Below are 27,916 nucleotides of genomic sequence, written 5' to 3' on the forward strand. Positions count from 1 at the left end.
AAAATGTGGATCTATGTTATAGTTGTCTTCAGAATGAAGGCTGTATGAAGAACAATGCCAAGATCTAGGCCACAGACACTTTAATTCTGGGATAAAGTGAGACTTGCAACCTGAGATCTAACTCAAGAAAAAGTTTATTGAGTTTCAGGAAGAAGGCTGACCAAAATGTAAGGACCTATTTTGCAATGAATTGGACAATGGGTCATCTGTCCCAATGCTGAGTATTGCTACAGGTAGCAGTTCTCCAGATCTTAGACAAGGATCCTTTTCCAGTTTAATTTCCTAAGCTCCTTAAACCTAGGATTTTTCACATATAAAATGGATGGGCCATCAAGCCCGACTCCCTTCCCTTTCTTGGGAACCAGCATAGCCCACATGGTTGCTGACTCATGAGTGAGTAATATATGCTCACTCACTTGCTCTCTCCCTCTTCACCTCCTCCCCCTTTGAAAGCTTCCAGGTTTTTTTTTTTTTTAATTTATTCACAGTAAATTTCCTCTATCAAGTTTATCCTAAACTTCCCACAGGTTGGTTTTTATTGCTAAAAAATTTGAAATTGTTGCTTTTGGGCAATGAACAATGTCAAATACTATTAATATATTCATATTAGAATTAATTGCCAAAAACATTAATGTGAACTTTTAAAAGAGAGAGTTTTTTAAAATTCAGAGTAGGGATGAAAAAATCAGAAAGACTTTGAAAATAAATAGCTTTGGTAGAATAAGGAAAAGGTCGTGGTGGTTTTTCCTCAGAAAATAATTCAGGGGGATGCAAGATTTTGTAGACCAGTCAGCCTAACCTATGTTCTGCATACATTGCTTACAAGCATCAATAGCATGATCCCCTCTCTCTCTCTCTCTCTCTCTCTCTCTCTCTCTCTCTCTCTCTCTCTCTGTGTGTGTGTGTGTGTGTGTGTGTGTGTGTAGCTACTCAGATGCAAGTCCTATTGAGTTATGTGGGACTTACCCCTTTGCAACTGGGTATGGGATTCCACCCTAACACTAGCATAGCCTTAAGAATTATTTATTATTATTATTATTATTATTATTATTATTATTATTATTATAACATTTCTATGCCGCCCCTTGCCGAAACCTCGGGGCGGCTTACAACACGATAAAATACAATGAAATACAATAGCACATAATAAATTACCATTAAATACAAAGTACAAAAAATACATTGGTTTACAAATATAAGATTAAAATTATCAGGATAACTTAAGTAAATAAAAATATAGGAGGAGAAAGAGAAGGAAGAAGAAGTTGCCCTGGCCAGATCATATGTTCTAACAATTCAAATGATGTTTAAATAAAAAGGTCTTTACCTGGCACCGAAAAACCGGTAACGACGGTGCCAGGCGGACCTCTTTGGGGAGTGAATTCCATAGGTTGGGCGCCACCGCAGAGAAAGCCCTCCTCCGAGTACTTACTCTCCTAATTTCTTTCGTGGAGGGTTCCCGGAGAAGGGACTCTCCCGCAGATCTCAAAGGGCGGTCGGGCATATACGGACGTAAGCACTCGTTCAGGTAGCCAGGACCCAAGCCATTTAGGGCTTTAAGAATTCCACCAAACATTTATCTGGTAGACATTGTATCTTGAAGCCTTAAAAATATTTGTAGAATTGATGAATCCTTCCCCCACACAAGTCAGTGTTAAGGCAACATGATTTGGAAAACATATTATGGTTGCTTAAACAAAAACTCAGAGGGCAGCAATACAATGGCATTTAAAAAAATAAAGGGAGCATATAATAACTCTCTCAAAAAAGTATTTATTCCAATGGGTGTTCTTGGATAGTTTGGTGGATAGGAAATAATATGGTAGATGAATGAATGATAAATGCAAAATGATGCACATTCTCATAAAAACTAAACCCCTCAACTTCACATATAAACAGAAAAGTTTAAAATAATACAAAAAATAATGTATTAATTTGATCTATATAATGCTTTATTGCAAGGGCTCAGAATGGCTTACAGCAGTTTTTCTAAATATTAATACTAATGTCCCCTTCTAGGCACTTGCAATCTAAGGCAAGGCAGACCAAATGGAATGAAAATAACGTAAGTATGAATTTGAACAAACTGAAATACCCACAGCACACAAGAAATAGCCAGTCCCAAAAGTCCTCCAAGACACTGAGCTTTTTGCAGGGATTCACCTGCTATGTCTAATTGTTTAAGAAGTGCTTCAAAGTAAGGCAAGTGATGGTGTCTCTAGCTGAGAGACAGATAGATTTTCACTGCTATGTCCTAAATAGCAGCATCATGAACTCTCAATTAATTTACTCACAGAATTTCAGCAGTGTCTTTTACATGATTAATGATTCTTAGTAGGTTCATGAAATGCAATTTGTGGTAGAATTTTTTGCTTTTTTCAGGCACTGAGAATGAAATGTTCTTCCCCATTCTCTAAGCTACCGAAAAATTTGCTTTTATAACACCTTTCTCATTTGCACTTGTGAATGATGCAGTATGTCTATTTATATATCATAGCAGCTCACTATGAGTTAATTTACCAGTGGGGGCTGTCATAAATAACCCTAAAACAAACCATGAATTATTTGAGAGTTGCCTAATCCATTCTGAATTCCTGCCATTTGGGTTTGCATTAAATGGCAAGCTGAGTTTCCATGGGTGTTATGCAAAAGTGGTATAAAGTGACCATGGTGGGTTGTTGTATTGTATGAACCAGGTCAACAGTGGCTGTCCAGATTTGTCCTACAACTTCTATCAGCCCTAGCCAGCATAGCTAATATTGAGGGATTGTGGGAACTATAGGCCAAAAGTAGAGAAACACAAGTTGCCCAATGCCAAAGGACTAGCTAGATCTTAATGTAAGACAAGAAAGGATTTGATATATTCATTTGCTGCTAGAATAGAACATTATAACTCCTTGCCCCAATGTGGACCTCTCACAAGCAGGAATTTGCATAAAGGAAAACAAGTGGTTTAACAACATTTAGATCCTTTGAAAGCTTCCATTATGGAGGTACAATTGTGCCTCAGGTACAAGGAATCTCAGGGCCTAACTATATTATTTATTAATTAATTATTATATTATTTATTATTTATTAATTAATTCATCATCTCCTCCTTCTCCATTCAAAATCACCTTCCCAGTGGCAAAACCACTGTCATCTTACTTCAAGGTCTTCACTCAAAATCACTTCCCTGTGGGGTTTCAAAGGCATATTTGTCATAAGTGTCACAGTATGATTATCAAGTAGTTAAACTAGGATCCTGTTTCAGGTGAGAACCTAATTTTTTTGTTGAGAGGCAAACACTTCTAGACCTAGCAAAATCATTGTCCCCTCATCATTTGCTCTTCTTACAACCAAAATCTCCATTCCACTTGTACTAAGTTTCATAGATCTGGAGAAGGTGCAGCAATGAACTATCAAAATGATCAGTAGTAGAGCATTTCCCCCATAAAGAAGGGGCTTTTTAGTTCACGGGGGATGAAAGCTGATTAAGGGAGGACCTGGACTAGGTTCATAATATTAGGTTCATAGAAGCTCTGTTTTCTGAATGTTCTAAAGAACAGAAGTAAGAGAGGGCTTTTACCCTAATTTATTTATTTATTTAAAACTTTTATATGCCATCCCTGATGCATGGCATCTCAGGATGGCTCACAATCTTGGGATGGCTCATAAGCCCCTGCTTATGGGCTTCCCATAGGCATCTGGTTGGTTAATGTCAGGTTGTTAGATTACTGTGGAAAACATGGTTGGCCTTTAGTCTGATCCAGTGGCACTCTTCTTTTGTTCTAGAAGAATGAGAAGGGTCTCACTCCTCCAGTCCAGCTCTAAATATGGATTGACTGTCAAAACCAGTAATACAGTTGCCATGCTGAATTCCAGTCAGGACACTGTGAGGTTAAATAATCTGCTTCATTTTTAAGTTTCCAGGACAACTTTTCAGGGTTTTGTGTTTTGTTTTGGTCCAATTAATACAACAGAGCTTTTGCATACTCATCCAGTATTTTACATGAAGTATGCATTTGATAAACTGAGCAAAGATTTGGGTTGGTATTAAGACATTTCTGTTCTGGGCATTGTAAACACTGTACTGTGTACTTTGCTTGTGGCTAGGTACTCTGTACATAGCATATCATCATAGCTTTGTGACATTAAGAAGCCCAAGGATACTGAGTGTCAAGCTAAGAAAAATGAAGCATTGAGGAGAATCCCCTCTGGCTATTACAGATTGATGTACTTCTTTGCACAATTGGGGGCACTGCATATAAAGTTCAATTATGAAAATAACTTCTGGATTAAGACCAGAGTTAAGCATCATATTGGCTAACAGTGATCTGTAATGATTTTCTGCATTGTGCAAAATTGTGTTTGATTGCAACATACCATTCATGCTCCCACACTGTCCTTGGTCTGTAGGCTCAACTCCAAATGGAAAGGATGAAGTGACATCCCTTCTGAAGTGCCCAAATGGCACATTGGAGGGACTGTTGCTAGTTGACTACTTTAAAAAAAAATGCATTTCGAATGTTTTCATTTTCAAATGCTCCAAAACTGTTTTCATTTTTAAAAAAATCTGTTGGAATTGTGGAGGTATCTGATGTCAAAGTACAGCAAATAACTAGCCTGTACATTGAACCAGGGAGGTTCCAAATAAGGTTTCTTGGTTTTTTGCTCTTTTCTTTCTTCTGAAAGCTGTCAAAAGGCAGGCTGTCAAGTGAAAGCAAAAGTACAAAGTGGAATTTAAATCCCTATGTTGCAAAGTCATCTTTTTCCTTTTTTCTGCTCACTAGTTCTCAGAGTACTACTATTAACATCCTTGTATTTAAAACTTCCCACCACCACTATGACAGTTTAATAACATCCTTTGCAGAACAGTGTGGTATTTGAACTTGATTAAGTGTCCCATATCACATTGTTTCTATTGTAAGGGATGGCAAGGCTAAGACTGTATGATTCCTGTCTGCCTGGAAGCTAATGAAGAGAGGGTATATTTCCTTTCAAGAGGCTCTTCCAAGGGAGTGATATATTACTTAAATGTATTTTCATGTGGATTCATAAGGACACCAGCCATTATACAATTAGAATATTTTTCCTGTACCATTAAATATAAAATGTTATATTGTTAAGGTTCAGATAAAATTTGTCATCTGCTTGTTTTAAAAACAGTACTTTATCTATTAATAAACATATCTTTATATATATGCTTATGAACATAATTATTCATAAGCATTTCTTTAGTTCAATTTAGGTATTATATAGCTTTTTTGTGACATTCTATCTCTGGGGCAAGGAGCAGTTGGAATATTTCTGCTGCTATTTCTCAATGAACATAGTGAGTCTAGGCTGCATTCAGCAGATTATCTCAGAGTATAGTGGTGTTACATTACACTTATAATAATTCAAGAATGTATTGTTTACAATTCACTGAGGAAACCTAAACACCTGGGGGAGGTAAGCCAAGTGCAACAACTGAGAATTGCCCTAGTTGGTAGTCTATCTAGGCCCAGTATTGTGACTTTTGAGGAGATATATCAATCCCATCCAATCTTACACACATCCTCTGCAAAGGTAGATTATTTCTTGCCCCCATCAAAGGGCCTGGTGCCTGAACCTGCATTGATCTGGCACCAAATGGGTGATGCCCTTTGGCACAACCTTTGGCATTGCCCAGGAATGTGGCTTGAATGCTGCCTTCTGAAGATAAATGGCTATTGGGGGAAGCCATGCCTCCAACCAACGTGGGCTTGGCTTGGCTCTCTTGCTCTCTCTGGACTTGCTGTTCCTTTCTCTCTTTCACCACATCAGGGCAGTAGTGGAAGGCAGTGGGGGGTAGTTCAGGAGAGCAGTGAACTTATGAAACACAACTGGGAATAGCAACAAAATACTGAGGTGTGGAGTGTTGCTAGGAGTTTCAGTCCAGCAGAGTCTTCCAGGATGCTCCATGCCAATCTCAATCTTTCTCGTTTCTGTCTTTCTTTCCTCACCTATTCCCTGTAAACAGTTGTGTCTACTGAGCATACACAGTCCTCTTGGTGCCCTTTGGGAATTCCTTAACTTATTTTTCTAATGTTTTTATTATTTCTGCAAACATTAAAATTTTACCTGACTCTGCTGATACTGCTCCCTTATGTATGTGAGATGTCATTTTAACTATGGAAGAGTCTACACATGGAAAAATAGGTTACTACTAGTGTGTATGCCTGTGGTTATAACTTAGTTCTGTTTTAGTAAAGAATTTACTCACTGGTAGACTGTCTTTCTTTTTAATAATGATGAAAAAATCCATTTGTTCCTTTATTGTGGGGTGTGGGACATACAGTGTTTATAATTTCTTGGAAAATATCCTTGGAACAGTTTTTTCCCATAATCCTCTAAGAAGAAAATTTGCTAAGTTCATTCAAAAACAAGAATGGCAGGTGGGGATGTTTGTAGTATCAAGCCCAGGCAAGAAAGATGATTTTAACAATTACAATCATATCAGACTGATTTGGCTGGTGTATATTTTTCCCCATAGTCACATTTAAAAGTAAACTGTAGCAATTGCTTAATATGACTTTGAATGTTTTTGAACAGGGCAACAATGTTGCATATGTATATTATAAAAGTCAAGGTCTAATATATTGGCAGATGCTACATACATGCTGCTTACCTGTATGGAATTTAAGTACTTGTTGAACTTCTGTTCTACAGAACTCATTTCTCCCTCCATCATTATGGCTTTGCTCCCGATCTTTATTGTTATCTAATCACAGTCAAAACTATTGATCAGTGCATTTAAAAGATTCTGCCTAGGGACCTTTAATTTATTGTTATGCTCTTCAACATCACACAGACTTTACTATATCTAGGGATTCAGAAAGCTCCTGCATTTTGTGGTCTGAGCTTTTCTTTCTTTCTTGGCATGTTAATGTTTCTCTATCATTCTTCCTATTTTCCTGCTCAATGAGTGGAAAAACCAGAGAAGTATTTTGTATGCTGGTGAGGCAATTTAGCGCAAAGCTCTTGATAGGAGGCAGAATTGCAACAAGCCCCTCCTGTTCCTTGTAGCAACAATTTGAAGCTTTGCTGAGTCAGGATTAATAGTTACTTTAATTTTGTCATTATTCCTTCTTAGTATCTAATTATTATTTTTTAAAAGTGAAACTAACTTTTGGATTCAGATTAGGTCTGTACTATTGAATTGAGAGAAGTACTAATCCAAATTGATAATGTTTGTTGTGAAATTCATGACTTGATTTCCTCACACTGCAAAGCAAACTAGATGATGATGGTGATGATGAGGAGGAGTACTTTCATTTACATTCTGTCTGTTCCTGATCATGGGAATAAAGGCAGTTTACAAAATTAAAACATCTTCATTAGCATAAGATGGAAAGGAGAAATAGAATTGGGTGTTAGCAAACTGGTGACACTAAACCCTTAAACTCCAGATGACCTTCCCCAAAGGCTTAGGGTTCTAGTGGTGGGTATTATTATTATTATTATTATTATTATTATTGGTGTATTTGCAGACTCAGAGACTTGGGGAAGAGAGCTGATCAGAATATAGTTCTAAGAAAGCCATATACGTTACAGTATGGATATAGTTTATCATGTTAGTTTGCTCTCTTTTATATACTCAAGCTATCCAAACATAATTTTACAGAGACAGATTCCAATGAAATTGTTACAAGTTGCCCTGAACCCTAGGACAGGACAGGGCAGGTTATAAATACAAACATGATCCCTCTGAATGTGATCTCCTGAGAAATAAATAAATAAATAAATAAATAAATAAATAAAGGGTCTTGTGCCCTTTCCTCGGCCTCAGCAATCTCGATGGGAAATGCTATCTGGAGCAGAAGAATTCTTACCTGTTCCATAAGCTTTCTACAGACATTGTCACACAGCATTATATCAAACTTGAATGAATGGTTAGTAAAGATAACTGGCACTTCAGCTTGGACATGCTCAACAGTATCTCTGTTACACAACAGTTCTGGTTGCCTCAGCAACAGCCAGGCTCACAATTTTGTTCACCTTATATTGTCAGGAAGTCAAATAGGAGCCCTTTAGTTTTACTACAATGAAGCTTCAAAAGTTGATGTCTCACATCAAGGGTTCCAGACCCAGGAAAAATGGTGAGTTATACACCAACATTTTCAGGGAATTCACAGGATCCTCTTTCCATCATAAGGGCCAGCAGGCTTCTCTATTTCACAGGTAACTGAGACATCAGGACTATCTTTAGATATTTCAATGCTACAGATAACCGTGTGCATGCTTTTTCTGTTATTCGAACCCACTGTTATCATTGTGACATAGAAAGAGGAGAATAGATGCTATTTTTAACACCTTGTAACCTAATTATGATCAGCAGATCAAGGGGGAATTCAGTGACTGTGCTGTCTAGAGGAGAAGAAAGAAGGATCCTGTTGTACTGAGAAGGCCAGAGCAGAAGGCCAAAACATAAATTGCTGAGTCTTGAGGGAGTGCTCAAAGGTGTTTAGAAAGCTTGAGTTAGTGAAAGGTGATGCTTGAAAAGGTCAACCTCAGCATAGCTCAGGCCCAGCCCCCACTGCTCCTTCCTTTCTCAAAGTTTGTTATTTGTTTAGTTGCTACATTAAAATCCAAACTTTTTTTCTTTTCAAGGCACCTGAGGCAGTGTACATGATCACCCTATTCTCCCTTTTATCCTCACAGTAAGAACCTTGTGAGATGAGGTAGGTTATGTAGAGTGTCAGTGACTGGCCCATGGTTACCCAATGAGCTTCAAGGCAAAGTCAAAACTTGGATCTTGGTCTCTCAATTCCTAGTCCAGAATACAAACCAAAAATTTGTCCTGGTGAAGGTGGAGTGGTAGTTGGTGGGCTTGGTGTGTCAAGATTCACTAATGACAGATCTCTCATTTCTAAGGCAGGGAGGTCTGTCATTTCTGCAGGGGCAGCATTTATAAAATGGAGTTCTCAGTGCTTCTAGCTCACTCCATTCCAGGGGTGGCCAGTTTGTGGACCCTCAAGTGTTTTGGCCTATGGCTCCCATCAATCCTAGTTTGTATAGCCAATGGTGGGGTAATAGGACAGTAACAGACCAAAACAACTGAAATTGCCCATCCATACTTAAAGGGTCTCCCAGCTTGAACTTCAATTGCCCAGCAATGATGGAGTATCAGGAAAGGTTATCTGGTGGGAGGGAGTGTTGACAGCAGAGGGAGCCATTGCAGACCAGACCCATACTTTCTGTTTGTTCATTTGCTCATAGTTTTCTGACACACATAAACACACATGTGCACACTTTCCAATCTCAGCAGCAGCATTAATCCCGATGCAGGATCCAATTTAGGAGCAATCCTAAGGACAGGATATTGCTGACAAGAGTTACAGTTCTAAGAAACATTTGCATTTACTAGGACTTCAAGGACTCCCACTGTGTGGAAGCTGTGTGTGTGTCATTGGGAAGTAGTGGGATATATAAGAAGGTTCTGACTGTGTTTTTGTTCTCCTATTCTTTTCCCTGCCAGTAAGTTGGAGGATTACACAGGAGAGATTGAACCCCCCCACCCCACCCCAGCTTTAACACTCCATACCTGCTGCTGGTGGGGATCCTTGCTTTGCTCTCATTTGAATCTCCAGGCACTGCTCAATTTAAATGACAAAAAGGACATTTCACCTGAAATAATATGGCACTGTCCTGTGAGAGACCCACTGGATGACTGTTTCAGCTACATTGATCTGACTCATTAATGGTTTGAACTGATGTATTGCTTGTGAAAGATGATATTGTACCTGCAAGTTGCAAGGATTATAGACATTTTCCATCTATGATATACCAATTAAAGGTTAATGTTCTTCTCTCCTCCTCCAGCACCAGTTATTCATACTATCACAGGAAACCAGTCATGTAACTGTCATGAACAACTGTTGAATAATGTCTATCACTGATGATGTCATACAGTTGGTTCCTGTCAGTTGTTCTAAAATATATATTTTTATTTCTTTCCCAACTGAGCACTCCCTTGCTGTCCCCTATTTCATGTGTGGAAATTGCCCTTTAGAAAAGGAAGGAAGGAAGGAAGGAAGGAAGGAAGGAAGGAAGGAAGGTCACCTTTCTGCAGCAGTGTACTGGCATTTATAACAGAATGTATGCATATATGTATATGCATGTGCATGTATAGGTAATGTGCTCCCTCTCTCCAGTAGTGAAATGCATTGTAGCCATGTACTTTTTCATAAATTAAGCAGCTTTTTCTCCACAAAAGGCTATAGATCATACAGCACAGCTACCTCTTTATCATTATGCTGGTAGTGCTCTGATGTTATAAGTGCAGAAATGAGACAAGGGGAACACAGTATTTCTTCAAAGACATTCCTATTATGCCTCCCTCCAAGAGCAACTTTCCAAGCCATAAGTCTCTCATTTGGTCATAGATTTATAAAACTATTTCATGTATTTCCTAAAAAGGGGAAATAGTAAAACTGACTAAAAATCAGTGGCTTGAACACAAGGGCTTCGGCATGCCTGGTGATACTTTGGACCCCTCCCACATCTTTAAACACCTCACTCAAATCTCATATTGCAGTCTGTTTTCAAAACATGCTTAAATTTCAAAACCGGTTTGTAGTGTAACTAGGAAGTAGAGTTTCAGAAAAGTCAAGTTCAAATTCCCACTTGGGTATATGGGAGAAATTATGTAGTACTTTGAATCCAGGCCACTGGGTGATATAAACAGAGGGCTGAATTTAGCCAACTTTAAGTTCCATTAATTTCAGTGGGAGAGATTTAAGCACATACAGATGTATTAACTTTGAGTTTGTCCCCAGAGTTAATGACATAGGATTCCTGTAATAAAACTGAGCTAGCATAAAAAACCCTTACATCTTATTATTTTGTAGAATGGGACATCCTAGTGGCCATAAGACTTCTTATAGAGCCTGGCATTGCAGTAAAATATTAAAAATACTAGGACAAATAAATCATCAGTATAAGTTTCATCATGAAATTACATTATAATATTTAGTGCAATTTCTTCCTATGAAGTTTACTTACCTAATAGGTATTCAGGGTTATCACAGAATGCATCATAAATTGACTTTTCAGAGGCCCCATTGACACCATGTCATCTTGTAAACCAAGCTCTAGTCCTCCTTGACATGGTAAGCATGTGTCTGGGTAGTGCTCCTTCACACTGCAGCTGGAAATTATATGAGAGAAGGTTATTCCAGGCAAACATTCTGTCCAAATAATAAATGAGATGCTAGGAGGAAGGCTTCTAACTTATGTTTCTGGCCTGTCAGTTTTCATGGAGGGGTTTTTTGTTTAACTAGAAAGGGCTTCCAGTCATGTGAGATCCTATCCAACACTCTGAAGTGCTAGAGGCCAGAAAAAATTACTGCAACTCAGTTCGGGTTAATTTACCCACAAGAAACTGTGGCATGAGCCATGAGCCATTATGAATATGGAAGACTTAACCTGTCCTGGAGTGCTAGCACTTGTCATGGATTCTGAACTCCGGGGGGGGGGTATTTGGGGGGGTCAAACATCTCCCTAAGAATGACTATGGGCTGTGGGATAGTTGTTTAACCCTCAAAAATCTCTACCACACAGGTTCAGGTGACATAACAAGTCATGGCAGCCAACTGGTGGGCTTTACATATTCATAATGGTGTACCACACATGCCACAGTGCCTTGAAAGTTAATTGATCAGCTATCATTGTCCAAATGAGGTCACTGACTTCTGGTTCCAAGTCTGAATATAAATTTCTGAAGAAGAATTATAAGGCATACAAATTAATGAAATGTTTTAATGCATAGCCATGCAAAGAAAAGGTAACTGTACTTCTGTGAAAATGTAAGCATCTTATAAAGTTATGACTTAATATTAGATTTTGTTTTTGCAAATAGACATCATTTGCTTTGACTGAATGTAATTTTCCTTTAAGTCATGCCATCATATATCTATGAATAGCAAAATTAAGTCTTGACTGCTGGTTGAGTTCAATATCCAATTGATAAGAAAAAGGTATAACATTGAATCAGAACTCTAGAAGACTGGATATAAAATCTTTCCTCAGAAGTAGGAAATAATTTAGCAAAAGATTCGTTTATATTTGTAGATTCTGGTTCATTGGTTTTAATTGCACAACCATATGTTTGTTGAGGCTTTGGCTGTTTTCCAATGTTACAGAGTTGAATGGTAGAAAAATGCCTTTTAAAAATCCTTACACTAATTAAATAAAAACATACAGGTACTATAACTGTATATTGAATTATACTAATCTCTTCATGGCAAGCTGTGGTAATAGACGCAAAGCCTATGTTTTTATTTAAATAAAAAATTTCAACCTAAAAAAAAAAAAAAATTCAACCTATGAATTTCTTTTTAATATTATGGGCTTGCATGATATAGGGGTGTGCCCAGTCTCAGATCAAGTCAGCAATAAGGGGTTTGCCTAATTCTACTGATATCTCCTTAGGCTTGGGGAGACTAACAAAACACTCAGTCCTGATTTTAAAAAAAAGTATCACTAAAGGGTTCTTGAGTGACAGCTGCTCCTTTGAGATGCCAGACAAGGGAGTTGAATCAAATCTACTGTTTGGGTTCTAATACCTCGTACTGACAGAAATCATAATTGTCTGGATAAAATTTATTATAAAAATAAATAAATTACTACAGTGCTAAACATGGTTCACATTTCACACAGACTTGCAGCTGTATTTGCACCATGGTCACAGTAGCACATACAGGACATATTAGAGGGAGAGAGGTTTCTGGAAATGTCATCAGTAAACATACAGGAGCAGAGAAAGCATAGGTTTGGGAATTGATGAAAGCAACAATGGAGGAAGAGGAAGAGGTTTTACATTTTCTCCATTTCTATTTCCACATCTCATGGAAAATGGCCTTCATGCAAAATCCCTTGTATAGGGTGTTTGTATAGACAGATCATGCCTCTTGTTATGGTGAATTTACATGTGTCCCTTCTGTAATGTACGCAAAAGCAGTGATAGAGGAAATATCAGCTACTCTTGCTTCATTAATTCTTGCTTTGATCCAGAAAGACAACTGGATCTATGACCACCCATTTCCAAAAATAGCCACAGTCTGCTCATGTCTAATGATAATGAAACAAGAACATCAGAAATCAGTTAATCCTGGTAATACAAAATGTAATAAGAGGAATATGCCAAAGGGTTATGTGAATTGTTCCTGAGAGGGAAAAGCCAAAACAACAAGAGCCAGACTGTGGTTATCTGGAAGTCATGTGTCCATTATGTATGCAGTGCTTAAATGGCTTAACTATCTTTTCTCGTAAAATGGAGGGCTATCTTAGATTTTTTTTGTTTGTTTTATAGAGGCTCATATGAGAAATTAGGCCTTTGGAATTGCAGTTGTCAGCATATCCTGCCCTTGCCTCCAGAAAACTAGCTACGTATACACTAGTGTGATACTGAGCTCTTCGTATGAGATCTGTGCTAAAAAGAAAAACCATGAAGAAGGCTACTGCAAAAAGATTAACACTCTTTATTTTTCTTTCACACAGTGGGTGTTTACTTAAGTGAAGAGATATCATGTAAGAACATTTAATGGTTTTAGAAGTGGCCACATTGCATTTAATTGCTCAGAAATGGCAATTTCGCTAAAGAATGCTCATAATATCCTGACCACATTCTTAACTAGTTAATCATCCCATAGCAATACACAGATAATTAAGATCCCAGGCTGTCAGTAAACTTAGGAGAATTAAATCCTAGAAGAAGCAGCCCAAAGCCCTGGAGGAAGGCTGAGTACATGTCTCCCTGTCATCTTTTCAGCTCATCTCAGTAGTCCCACTGCTAGAATGTGTTGTCATAGCAACACCATCTCTTGCTTCATACAGGAAAGATTCGCTCTTACTGTGCAGTGGAAAAAATGTTGGGGAAGTCAAGCTAATCCCTGGGTGCACTGCAAGAAAAAGGTTGGACCTCGCCTGAGGGATGCTGCATGTGCAATGATAGAATTGGCCTGCCACAGACTCTGGTATTTAAGTTGAAGAGCAGAATTCACTGTACGTATCTGCTCCTCCCAAGGAGAATATTGGAGCAATGTTTTCTAAGTCTTGTTGAAGAATGATATCCCATGCCCACAGTCAAATGACATTAGGTAGCTAGGTTTGAATATAAATATATCTTCTTGTTTAAGAGGCATGTTGAAGTGAGAAGCAACACTGTATTTGTATAAATAAACCAAAGGAAATATGTTATCCACAACTAACCAGATGTATTCCTATAAACCTTATTATGTTTGTTTCATAATGATGGGCATGTATTAAGAACCGGAAGCAGCCAAGTATATTGAATGCACCAACATATCCACTGAATACCGGAAAATCCCTGAAGTTCAGGCAGAGAAGGAAGTGATGTAGAAGTGCAACAATTCCCACTTCTCGAAGCACTGAATAATCCATTTTCAACATGCAAGTTTAGACATTTTAATGTTGATTTATGATCTTCATTTAAAATCCTAAACAAAAAAGGCAAAAATAGAGCTATAAGAAAGAATAAAAAGAACAATAAAAACTCATTTTGTGGTGCTTTTGTGATACCATAGCATATGTGAAACATTAGTTCATCTCTTAGTGGCAGGATGCAAAGGAAATATTTTAATTGTTCATATTTTTTATGTTTATGTGGTTATGTGTTTCCTGCTATTTGCAGAAGCAGTTTGGCTTTCAGACATAATTGTATAGAAAGCTTCGAAATCAAATAAATTTCCTCTCATGTCTTTATTTTTGCTGGATTGGTAGATGTAGACTAGAAAGCACCATGCAAGCTTAAAGTATATATGGTAGATAAGCAGATATAGACACCATGAAAATTTCACTAAAAACAAAGGAACACTTGTGAAATCATCACGATGTTGGTGTGTTGAGTTAAAATATGTATGAGCAAGTATGGAAGATATGAAGGAATTCAGATGGGACATCTAAGTTATGTGTCCATCTTACTCATAGTGCAAAGCACTATTGATATTGCTGTCATAAACATTTAGGTTCTTTTAGTATGAGAAAAGACAGTCATTCTGTGTATTTTTGATAACATGCATTATGATTGATTTTCAGTGTGTATGATCATCATGATATAAAAGGCTGATAGTACTACTGAGAATATGTTTTAATGTTTCAATGACACTATCCAAGCTTGCTGACACACCGGAAGGACCAAATGCCAGTGCAATGTGCTGTTTTATAAATCAAGCCAAAACTAGCTTCCAGAATGGGGCAGGGCAGCAGAACTTATAGCAGAAAGCTCCACTCATGGACTTGTTTCTAGAGCTGATAACAGAACTACCAGATCCACCCTGTGTGTGTGGTGGGGCTCTCTTATGTAAGAGATTGAGCCAAGTGTACTGGATACTGCCCCTAAAGTATATTTGTAAGCAATAAATGTATCTCATTTACTGCAGACCAGAGGAAAGTTATCACACTGCAAAGATGCCATTGTTCCTTTGCATGACATCATAGTTTAGCACCCTCTCAAAGGAAGGAGGAACTACCATAACAATGTTCCATAAAATATTCCTTCTTCAGCTTTATATCATTCACACAATGCAAGTAACATGGATATACATAGGAAGGAGTGTATTGTTTTTTCCACCCTCAGAGGATTGTCCATTCTAGTGGTTTTCAAATATATAACCTTTTCAAGGTTAACGTTCTGCTAAGTGGAATATTTCCATGGCAAGTGACTTCAGTGAAAAAAAGAGTCCAAGATGGGTGGAAATGCTTAGAAAATTCAAAAGGCATAATTAGGAACAATTCCAACAAGGTAGAAGACAACAGAAAAAGCCGATGTGGCTTCATAAAGAGCTTTGAAAAACAAAAAAGGATATGTATAGGAATTGGAAGGAAGGCCAGGTTATAAAAGAAGAGTACAAACTGGTTGCATAGAGTTACAGGAATAGCATCAGGAAGGCCAAAACTAGGAATGAAACTGAAGAATGCTAAAAACAGCAAAAAAGCCTTTTTCAGATGTGAACACAGTAAGAGACAGAGGAAAGAATTTTTTTTCCCAACGAGTCAACGTGGATGGCAAAATGATAAATGATGCAGGCAGAAGAGCTGAGTTCCTAATTTAGCTCAGTCCTCCCAAAAGAGGTTCTACAATCTTCCTGACAGAGGGGAAGTACAAGCTGAAGGAGCAGGATAGCACCTTTGATAGGCAAATAGTCAAGGATGTTTTAATTAGGTTGAATGACTTATAGAGTAATAAAGGAGCTAGCAGAACTCTCAGAACCACTGCCTGTTATCTTTGAGAAATCATGAATGACGGGAAGTGGCAGATGAATGAAGAAGGGCTAATGCTATCTTCATTTTAAGAAAAGGGGGAAGCTGGGGGAGACAAGAACCAAGGGACTGCAGACCAGTCAGTCTGATATCAATTGCAGGGAAAATTCTGGAGCAGATTATGAAGCAATCAGTCTGCAAACACCTTGAAAACAATGCAGTGATTACTAGCAGCCAACATGGATTTCTTAAGAACAAATATTGCCAGACTAATCTGATTTCATTTTTTGAATGGGTATCCTCCCTGATGGACTGTGGGAATTCTGTGGACATAATATACCCTGATTTCAGCAAAACTTTTGACAAAGTGACTATGATATCAAAGTGCCCTGATTAGCAAACTATCTAAAAGTGGGTTAGATGGAACAATGATTAGGTGGACTCACAGCTGGCTACAGAATTTGACTCAAAGAGTGATCATCAATGGCACATTTTTAAACTGGGGAGAGATAACAAGTGGGATACAACAGGGTTCTGGGCCCAGCAAATATGCTGGAATACAGAAACAAAATTCAAAGTGATCTTGATAGGCTGGAGTGCTGGGCTGAAAACAACAGAATGAAATTTAATAGGGACAAATGCCAAATTCTGCACCTAATAAAAAGAAACCAAAAGCATTGTTTCAAGATGGGGAATACTTGGCTCAACAATACTGCAAGTGAGAAAGATCTTGGATCTGTTGTAGATCACAAACTGAATATGAGTCAACTCTGTGATGTAGCTGTGAATAGGGCAGATGCTATTTTTGGCTGCATTAATAGAATTATTTCCAAATCACATGAAGCACTAATTCGTCTTCACTCAGCACTAATTAGGCCTCATCCAGTTCTGGACACCACAGTTTACAAAATATGTAGACAAGCTGGGAAGGGTTCAGAGGAGGGCAACACTTTGTTGTAAACGCTCAAAGAACATCATCTACAGGGCAGTATAGAAATGAAAGGAATAATAATAAATAATAACAAGGATGATCTGGTGACTAGAAACGAAATACTGTAAGGAGAGATTGAAAGAAATGGTCATGTTCAACCTTGAGAAGAGAAGGCTGAGGGGAGAGATGACAGCATTCTTCAAGTACTTGAAAGGTTGGCACAAACAGGAAGGACAGGATCTCTTCTTGATCACCTCTGAGTGCAAGACACTGAATAATGTGTGAAAGTTGCAGGAAGTCATATTGTGGCTGAATATCAGGAGGAATTTCCTATCCGTTAGAGCAGTATGACAATGGAAACAATTACGTAGGACAGTTATGGACTCTCGTATACTAAAGACATTCAAGATGAAGCTGAACTACCATCTGAGAGTGATGATTTAACTTGGAATCTTGCAGTAAGCAGGGGGTTGGATGACCTTCTTGGCATTTCCAATTCTACTGCTGTATCAAGATGGAAAAAAAACCTAATGGAAAGGACCTAAAATAGAGTTGTATTCAGCAATGCAAATAATGTTGCACTAGCAAAATGTAAACCTCCCCAAGATGCCAGTAATGGGATGGTATATAAAAGCTTTAAATAAATAAATAATAAAAATAAAAACAATCTCCAGGCTATGTGCAAGGACAAAGTGGCCTGCTAGCACTTGTGCAGCCACTCGTGCAATGGTAAAAAGCAGTGGAGCTCTGCACAGCGCTTTCTTTCCCTAATCGAATCTTTTAACCATGGATACTTATTTATAGTGCATGTCTATTCAGAAGTCCCATTTTATTCAATCAGACTTACTCCTAGGAATAATGTATACAGGAATGCACACTTTTTTCCAGTTAATACAAGTTCATTCTGTAAATCAAATTCACATGTGTAGATAGAGCCTTTTATACATCCTTTATGAATACATATAGGGAAATTAAGCTCATAAATCCTAGATGGATGACAGAAGTAACACAATTGCCAAGGTGAGAAGCAAAAGGTGACAGAAATAGATTCAGAATCCCAAATACAACTTCCCAGTGACTAGAAGTGAACAACAAAAGAGGAAAACCAAGAGATTTCTTCCAGAAGAGTTCCAAGATTCAAGAAATCAAATTAGGACAATTCTAACTTGACATGCGAAAAGATATCACAACTCTTCTATGACTGGCTATTTTTCTGTGAATATTTATTTGCTTATAACAATTTTATTCAAAATGTGCCTGTAGATTTCCTCAACTAGTATATCTTATGAATTATGCTACTTCTGGTGTGTTTGTTTCAATATTTTTTCATTTGGTTAGAAAGCTGAATTTTCTTTTGGTATTTTTATTCTTTTTTAACCCTCACTATTAAGATTGTGCTTAAATTAGAAATGCTTAAAATTCAATGAAGTATCATTTATCTTTGATGCTCAGGTTGTAGAGCAGGATGCTGATAGTGGTTCAGATTACAATTCTCTTTAGTGCATTAGTTAATTTGAACTTTATTTGAAGTGAGTCAACAAGAATCTATGTGAACAAAGGTTACATTCCATGTGCCTGGTAAATCTGATTGAAAGGTGCACCCACAGCTGCTGTTCTTTATGTGTTCTTTAAGCATATTCTTAAATGTGTTTATCTTTGGACTGGGGCTCACATGGGTAAAGCAGTTAAGAGACAGAATGAAACCATGCTCATAGCTTAGCTTTACGAAATTGATCCCAGCCTCTCCATGGCTACACTCATATTTCCTCCTCTCCTTTCCTCCTACAAGTAGTTCAGAAGCTTTTATTTCTGTTTTTGATTAACAAAACTTGAGTTGTGCCATCCAACTCCAAATTTTGGTTAATTTTAACTATGGTTTATTCAAAACAAGAGTTCTGAAACTTGTTTCAACATACTGTGGTTAATCTGGAATAGAGGCAGAAATTACATTTGCTTCATTGCAACCATGCCATTAAAGAAAAAGGGACGGGGGAATATGTTAATCCAGGGTTCACTGCAGTTTGGTCTTAAACTGTCAGAATGTGGGCACTGTTTGTTCAATGAGTGTTCACTGAAATGAATTGGACTTGTCACAACTATTTAAATTGATTTCAATGGAATTTATATGCAAATAATTTAATCTAAATCCAACTTATTATGTGTGCACCCCAAAAATTATAATGTGTGAAGCTGTCCTTTGAAATCCATAGATTGCCTGAAGTAATAAAATGGCAATGATCCATTAATATTAGTAGAAAGAACTTAGACCATTTAAAACAAGAAGAGAACCAGTTTTGAAAATGATTTAAAATACTGGCATACAGAATTCTTCAAAGCCTTTTCTGTGTAATAAGTTCAAATTATTTTCAGAGTTGGTCTACTTGTGAGTAACATTTTGGTGAATCTGATCACCCCCACACCCAATCTTTGAAAATTATTTTTTCACCATAAAATAAACCAATGGTGCCAAAATGAAACGTACTAAACCATGGGAATTAGTTGCCTTGGTAACATCTGGGGAAAGGGCTTATCAGGACTAAATCACTATTTTGCTCTTCATTCTTTTACAATTATATATTATTGCTTTTATGTGGAGAAGTTATATTCATGGCATTTCTGAAGACAGTTTTGAATACATGAGACCCATAAGGTGAACAAAGACTAGGTATAGGGTACATCTCAGGTTTTATACTAGAGAAAGGGACAGCAGAGACTGCATGTATTATTCATCTTACCTCATAATGGAGAGAGTGCAGTAAAAATGAGTCAGTGCAGATTCACCCACTCTTAGATAATGTGTGGGTGGGAGATACCTGTATCGTTGTGCAGGATTATATGTTGAAATGTATCATTTTTGGACGTAGCTACAGTTTAAAACTTGTAATGCATATGGACATATATGATGGATTGAATCCAAAAGTTCCTTTTCTTTTCAGCCAAAAGGGTTCCTTCTGGCAAAGGAAAGGAACTATTGGATCCAGTCCCAAACATTCAGTTTTGAATTTATAATTTATACCTCTAATTTATATTTCTAATATAGCCCTGTAGGGACATATCAAAGTCTTTGACTGAAATGACAGATGATAAGACGAGCCCTTTCTCCTTTTTAATTGGCCAATCTGTTTGGCTAAAATTTCATAGATGTGATGGTTCCTAGTGATTAGCAATCACACAAACTCTTCCAATTGACAACATTGATCTGGTTCACCTCATTTTTTAACTCATGGATTGTTGAATTATGAGTTGCTGTAATGCAGCCACACTAACAAACTATAGCTAGTTAACAAGGAACAACCTAGAAAGAGGATCTATGGTTTGTTGTTGAGCTGTGAACTCTGGATTGTTTAAATGATGGATTGTTGTTCTGTGAAAATGCAGATCTGTGGGTTATTTTGCCAGGCTAAAGAGGTGAACAAGGCCGTCATGTATGCAGAAGCAGGTTATGTTGCATTGTTATTTTTTTGCTTACATATGGATGTAGTGTTGCCAGCATGCCATTGAACATGTGTAAAACCATGTGTTTCATAGATGACTCAGCTGCAGAGAGTTTTAACGGCAATGAGACTACAGGACACAGTTCCAATGCTTCAGGGGGAACACACTGCAGGGAAGTGGCAGAAGCCAACAGCAATGGGAAAACAACTCTGGAATCGGATGAACAGCCTCTGAACCTGAGTGACAGTCCCTTCTCTGCTCAGCTCACTTCAGAATACAGGTTAGATGACCAAAGCAGTGATGGAAAGAACAAGTACAAGAACATCCTAGTATCTGATCTTAAGATGGAACAGGAGACAAAAGAAAATGGAAGCAAGGTAAGATGCTTCCATATTCACAAGATATTATAAGAGCACAACCCAGGAAGAAAACAAAACAAACAAACCCTGTAATGGTTCAATAGCTTTTGAAGTTGGCACAATAGTGCAATAGTTGACATCAAGATGTCTCTGCTGTTTTGTGTGCACAATGCATATTAGTATGCATAGTAATACACTAGCATTTTTTCAACCAGAAAAATACTCTGCAAGTTTTTAGTTTCTGATCAGAAATATTTTTCTAAATATTTGAAGAAACATATGGAATCTTTCTGCAGAATGAATCACATGCATAGCATATGGCCTTATTTGGTGTAGTTGAATACTCTTATTATGTTGACTTGGCATTACAGCTGTTTATTGCCATTTATAAGCATGCATGCCCATGTGTGAATTAAAATTGGGAAGTTTATTGCAAGAAACTGAAATTTCTGAAAATTGATTTTCCCCCTTATTCCTACTGTATTAGCTGAGAAAGAGTATGGTGGCTGTGCATAAATAGATCATGCAGAATGGATAGTTAGCATGATAGGAAGGTGTTTGTCATGAATGTATTGTAAGAAGAATGAAGAGATGTATTTAATCTAATAGTGTTTTTCCACAGGCCACTTCAGCTGGTTTTTTAAAAAACAAAAACTGATACTGCCTATGGGACTATCATTTTTACCAAGCTAAAAATGAATACTAGGTAGGAATGCATTTAATGAGCTTAATACCCAGCAGTAAAATACTATAAATTACTTTGGCTTTTTAAATGCCATTGTGGTCTGCTGCTGCTTTACGTGCTTTATAAATAAAACCCCAAAACATATGAAAATAGCTTGTTGGGTTGTGGATTGTTGGCATGATTAACAAAGGCCCAATTCCATGGGCTATTTTAGCATTATGGATAATTTATTAACCACACCAATAACCTACCCTCACTGCATTTGGATGACAGGACAAGCTGCATTCACAAGTGTTCCATGTTAAACTTCTTACAGAGAGGGATAAAAATATAATACGTAGATGTATTAAATATTTTAACACAAATTCGCAGTTCCTAAGGAAAATAAATAGTTTAGTAACAACTACCAATAAAACAATAAGCAATTAAGCAGCATACTAAAACCAAATTTCACTTTTGATTTTGGTTACACTGCTAAACTGTACCTGTTAACTGTTTAGCTTTTATCAGTTGCCTACTCTTAAAATCCATTTTAGCTTCACTGATTAACATCTGTTTACACAGCTCTGTTTTCATCACAAACTTTTTCCTTTTCATGCCTTCCACATTCATTCCATACCATTTCTGTGGAGTATACATGAAAGAGTCCATCAATTTTTGTCCACATTTTCAAATGGATGCATTAATGGACACATTCAGGGACAACATGGGCACATTAGTCACCAATGACTACAGTGCTATTGTAGAAATGTTTACAGTAGTGATGTACAGTGCACCAACTAAAAGATCGCACTTGAATTCAAATTGGGAGCTTTGCAAATGATAGGATTCTGCTCAGACCTATACAAAGGCCATCTGCTTTGATGTAATATTGAGCCTGGATTAAGATTCAGAAATTTGGAGCTTCATGTGTCCCCCACCCCCATCTTGAAAAACTTTAAAATGCCTGTGTTTCTTCCCTTTGTCAGCAGAGGCCACATAGCTTTTGAATAAGTTGCTACCAGGACTCCACCATATCCTATCATTGTAGGGTTTTTACAAGGCCCTGAAAGCATCCTGTTTACTTTGGTCTTCTTCTGATATGCTAGTTATTATTGCTGTTTATATTACTGTTACAATTGTGGGGTTTGTTTTATTTTTGCTCTTTGCATTGTGTTTTAATGATTTAAAAGAACTTACTGGTTTCTATTATGTGCATTACCCGGGAAAGGATTTTGTCCTGAAAGAAATATAATCATCATCATCATCATCATCATCATCATCATCACCATCATGATGCTAAATTTCAAAATATAAGTACAGAAGTTTTGAGTTGAATGCCTTCTTTTGTTTTTGTTTTACATAATGCAATGTCAGTACTTCCATTTCTTGGCAGATGAATTTTGCAGAGATTTTGGCCTCTTCAAAGTGATTTTTGTCAAAGAGTAGCCTTTACATTTTGAATGTAGGCAAAACAGGACATCCTAATTGCAAATGGCATCTTCTCACTAAGATGCAAGAAGGTGAGCTCGGTGTTCTAGGTAGTGGCTGCACCAGGTTAGGAGCAGGAGGTAGATGCTACACAAAACAGTTACACATGAAGCAAATTGACAATACGGGTAGGGTGTGTTTGGCTGTACAAGAAATAAAAATGAGATGGAGAAACCGAGTTAGAATAACTGCAACTACAACAACAACAACAACAACAAAAACTACAGGTTGATAACAATGACTAGAACGACAAAAGTTGGACCACGTCAGCCAGTGTTGTGTTTCTTGAACGTTGTTTTTTCGGAAAGTCTGGAAACCAGCTGCAAATTGCCTCTGTTTTTGCATTTAGATCCAGATGGTACAAATTGGATAAATCTGTTTTTAACTGTTTTTAAACATAATTTAGCAGATTATGTTAGGTCAGCAATAGATTACTAGTCGTAGAGGACTGGGGAGAGGTTCTTCAGTGGAATATAGTTTTGATTCACAAATTAATAGTGGGGGTATAGTCACCATCAAGGTACTTCAAGCTTTCAGCACTGAGCCTGCTTTTCTCTTCTGACACTGCATTTTGAACATTTTAATATATAACTTGTGCAGTTTGAGCAATGTAACAAAGTGGGAAGAACCTATTCATTAAAATAGCAGCTCAGATTGAGAATTCAGTTTTGAATGTTTATTTTTTGAACATTTTCTTTCCTGCCCGCCATGACCTTGGGGATGAGCTTTAGTGTTGGGATCATAGCTACTTTTTAAAAATGGCTATTTAGCTTTTCTAAATACGTGTCTGGCTAGATCTGAATTTTGAAACTCTTGCTTTTGGCTACATTTCTTTCTGTGGTGCTACCAAATTAAAATAATTTTACAGGAGAGATCTGAGGGAACATTTTCCTTCCTGCCAATGTTGGTATCCTCCTGACAGGATGATGATAGTGCATTGGTTATTTATTTATTTAAAACATTTCTATGCCGCCCCCATCGCAACAAAGCCTCGGGGCGGCTCACAACATAATTAAAACATATAAATAACAGTTAGTACAATTAATTAAAAAGCTTGGTAACATCTCGGCATAAAAATTTAAATCCTAAAAATACATAATAAATTAACAATTAAAATAAGTTTTAAATAAAAAGGTCTTAGCCTGGCGCCGAAAAACAAATAACGACGGCGCCAGGCGGACCTCTCTGGGGAGCGTATTTCATAGGTGGGGTGCCACTGCAGAGAAGGCCCTCCTCCAGGTACTCACCCTCCTAATATCATTCATGGAGGGTTCCTGGAGAAGGGCATCTGTTGCTGATCTCAAGGGGCAGGAGGGCATATATGGTTACAACCCACTTTCCTGCTGTAAAATCTCTGCTTCTTGTTGCTGTGTGTTCTTGCCTGTCATACCATTTACCATTTTTCTTATTTCAGAATCATAAATATTTCAATTAACTATTTTATGCATTTTTAATATGCAATTAGAAGCTTAATTAGTTGTAATCCACTGCAATTTGCCCTCTAATTATGAAAATGTGCTATCAGGCTATCTAAATTTGAAATTCTACATTTCATTAGTTACAAGTTTGAATCATTCACAATATAAGAATGAACTGGGAAGAATAAACCATTTAAGTACATCTCTTTATTGTTATTATTGCAGTTTTAAAATAATAATAATAATAATAATTGTTCATGTTTATATTGGCACATAGTGGAAACTGTCTGGGTGGTTTATAACAATGTATAAAAGAAAACAATAAAATACCATAAAATACCATACAAATGCCATAAAATATTAAAATGAAATTAAAATAGCTTTCAAAATACATTAAAAAGACCCTGCAAAGGAAATGAATCACCTAAATGATCCCTTAGGCCCCTGGATGTCTTAGGAGATCTTTAAAGGCAAGCATATACTGTGTGTGGATATGGGTGTGTGTGGGTATGCATGAGGGGATCTGTCCTAAGTGGTTTTCACAATGAAACCAAATGGATTTCTTATGGTGGAACAAAGCTTATCACATAGAACTGTTCAAGGCACAGGTTTCTGTGGACTCAGTATCTGTTATGTTTTTTTCCCTTTGCTATGATCCTTACACCCAAAACCATATATGGCACATATACTGTAGCCCTCACAATGCTCCAAATATTCTTGCTTGATAATATCTAGTGGATTAAAATCCACTATAGCTGCATTTAGTTAAACTTAATGAATTTATAGGGATTGGAGCAGGCAGATTACCAGTGGGATATATATTTATGTAACTAGAGGCAGCAAAACTCCAAGAAGGGCACCCAGCTGCCACTACACTAAACCACACCTCTGCACTAATTTTCCTGGCTTATACCATATGCACAGCTCTGCTAAAATTTCAACAAAATTCAGTACCTGGCAAGGGAAGTCAAATTCTGTGACTAATAAATTTGGCGCACTGCTTAATTGATCTTATTTTTTGCATAGTCTATTCTATATTTTGCTAATTTTCATATTTTATTGTATTGTAGCTAAACATGACAAGGGTGAAAGGAGCTGTTGTTCTTACTCTTATTGACTTAATATCATATCTTATACTTTAGGTAGCTTGCAACTTTAACAATTAACACTCCCTCTGAATCTAACTAAAACATATAATGATTAGCAGATTTAGAGTGATTTCTGTTCCTTAGCAGCATAGTATTCAGTAGCTTCTCCCATAATTCTTCAGCTCGTTAAGCAGAACAAACATTGGTCACAAATAATGGTTATAACTCTATATCAAAATGTCATCATTATATTGTACTCACATAATGAGTGCTTTAAGTTAATAATAATTTTGAATGAGAAATGCACTGTTGGGTAGGTGTGAAAAGGGCAGTTCTCACTGCATCAGAAATGTTATTTGTGGTCAGCCGTACGAAAAGCAGCCTGAAGAGATCCAGAAAATCAGGTGTTTAGTTTACTGCTTCAGTTCCACAAGTGACCAATAGCAAGAGTATAGCTCATGTGATAAAGGATTGCAGCAGAAAGAAGTAGCACCGTGCAGCTGCTCATGGGATGCTTTTGTGCCTGGGGCAGACACAGGCATGGTATAAAGCAGGGGTCCTCAAACTTTTTCAACAGGGGGTCAGTTGAAAGGTGGCAGTGGTGGGCCAGTGAGGAGGGTGTGCCCACGGGTGTGCATGCACAGCTAGGCAATGGCAGGCGCACGTGGCGAGGTAGTGGCTTGCTTGTTCAGAGATCTCCGAGCGAGTCCAAACCAATCTCCAAGTAAGCAAGCCACTGCCTCGCCGCATGTGGCGAGGCAGGTGGTGGCTGCAGGCATGGGCAGTCCAAAACCTCTGAGGTGAGCTGGATAAATGGGTATGGTGGGCTGGATCCAGCCTGCGGGCCATAGTTTGAGGACCCATGGTATAAAGGGAGGCAGTGACTGGTTGGCAGGCAGGCAGCTGCTTGGTGCTCAGTCTCAGATGGTGACTGACACTTTCCTCAGCCAATGGATGGAGACAGAAATCTTTTGGATCGCACCAGGTTCTGTCTGGCCCTAGGTTGGATACAACCCCTAAGTCTCATCTTTTAAGTACAAGCAGTAATTTTCTTACTGAACTACCATAATGCTGCATATGAAAACCAAATCAAAGTACAAATTATAAGTGAGATATAAAATAATAAATGGTACAGAAGAACAGGAGACCATTCTGTTTTGCCCCAGATAAATTGTGGGAACAAATATATTCTTCCCATTATACTCTAGCCATAAGCTAGGAGAAGAATTGGTGAAATTTTCTTGACAAATGTACATTTGGCCCTCCTTTGCTCACTTTTAGTGACAATCTATTCTTTTTGGAATCAGAAGAAATAGTTAAGGACACTTGAGTCACTGACTGGAGCTAAAACATTCAAGGTTAACTTGTCTATGTAGAAAGTGATAGTGTGTTTTTTTCTCTGCAAAAATATCATGCAGTTTGTTAAACTATTAGATGTCAGCTGTGCTGGACATTTCCTATTGCAAGCCTTAATCTTCTACTTGTCTGGGATGCACATAAGTAAATGTGAGAGTTAAAGTGGATTACTGGGAGAAGTTCAGTAGGTTGTCATAAATATTAGGTATCTGCTTTAAAATGTGTGTACTTGAAACAGACACTCTGACAACAATCTCTCTTAGTTTTCAAAACAGGTTTGAAACAACTGAAAGAATGGAGTTAACAGATGTATTAATTAGAAGAATTTAAATGTTACATTTTAAAAGCAAAACCTGATTTCATTAGCACACTTCCTGATCAAATAATATTGCTAATAGCACTTTTGTGAGAAAGAAATTAGGCACACTTCTCTCCAAATACAGCATTCCCAGGCAGAAAGTTCAGACTCTGAAGATGAGTTAGAAGCATTGCAGCTAGCTTGTTTAGTTGAAATGCCAATGTAAATAACTGAGATTAGCCAAACAACTGGTAATAACCACAGCACCTCTGGTTTGTGGGGAGACACTGTAGTGCAAGGAGGGTCAGAGGGGAGGAATTTGTGCTTCAATGTGAGTTGTTTGTGGTCCAGCCAAATGAGCTGACCAGTCATGTCCGGTGTTCCCACCATATGGCCCACAAACAGCATGAACCTCCCTGAGCGTGAAACTAGTCCCTTTAGGAAGGGATGGAAAGATAGTGATTCACTTGAAGGGCTCCCAGTGCATGAAGCACTTTTCTGTTACTTATGGAATCTTAATCATTTGAATTGTTCATACAATGACTGCTAGTGTTGGTCCTCTAGTCAGTGAGAAAATACAATTGTTGTACTAATAGCAGAATCTAGTTATGGTTTGACTACTGCTACTGATATAGATATTTGTGCTCTTGTA

The 27,916-nt window shown here is 37.6% G+C and overlaps 1 protein-coding gene across 6 annotated transcripts in view; it reads left to right on the forward strand.

The window, feature by feature from the left end:
• The window catches only part of NOL4 (nucleolar protein 4), a 128,518-nt gene that overhangs the window by 72,650 nt on the left and 27,952 nt on the right, over positions 1-27,916 (forward strand). For all 6 annotated transcript variants that reach the window (XM_044424133.1, XM_044424135.1, XM_044424136.1 and 3 more), the window contains one exon: positions 20,684-20,967. In XM_044424133.1, coding sequence (XP_044280068.1) covers positions 20,684-20,967 — 284 coding nt within the window. The remainder of the gene's footprint in view (positions 1-20,683; positions 20,968-27,916) is intronic.

The sequence above is a fragment of the Varanus komodoensis genome, unplaced genomic scaffold, assembly GCF_004798865.1.
Source record: "Varanus komodoensis strain SLA01 unplaced genomic scaffold, ASM479886v1 scaffold14_1, whole genome shotgun sequence".
In the NCBI taxonomy this organism is placed as follows: Eukaryota; Metazoa; Chordata; class Lepidosauria; order Squamata; family Varanidae; genus Varanus; species Varanus komodoensis.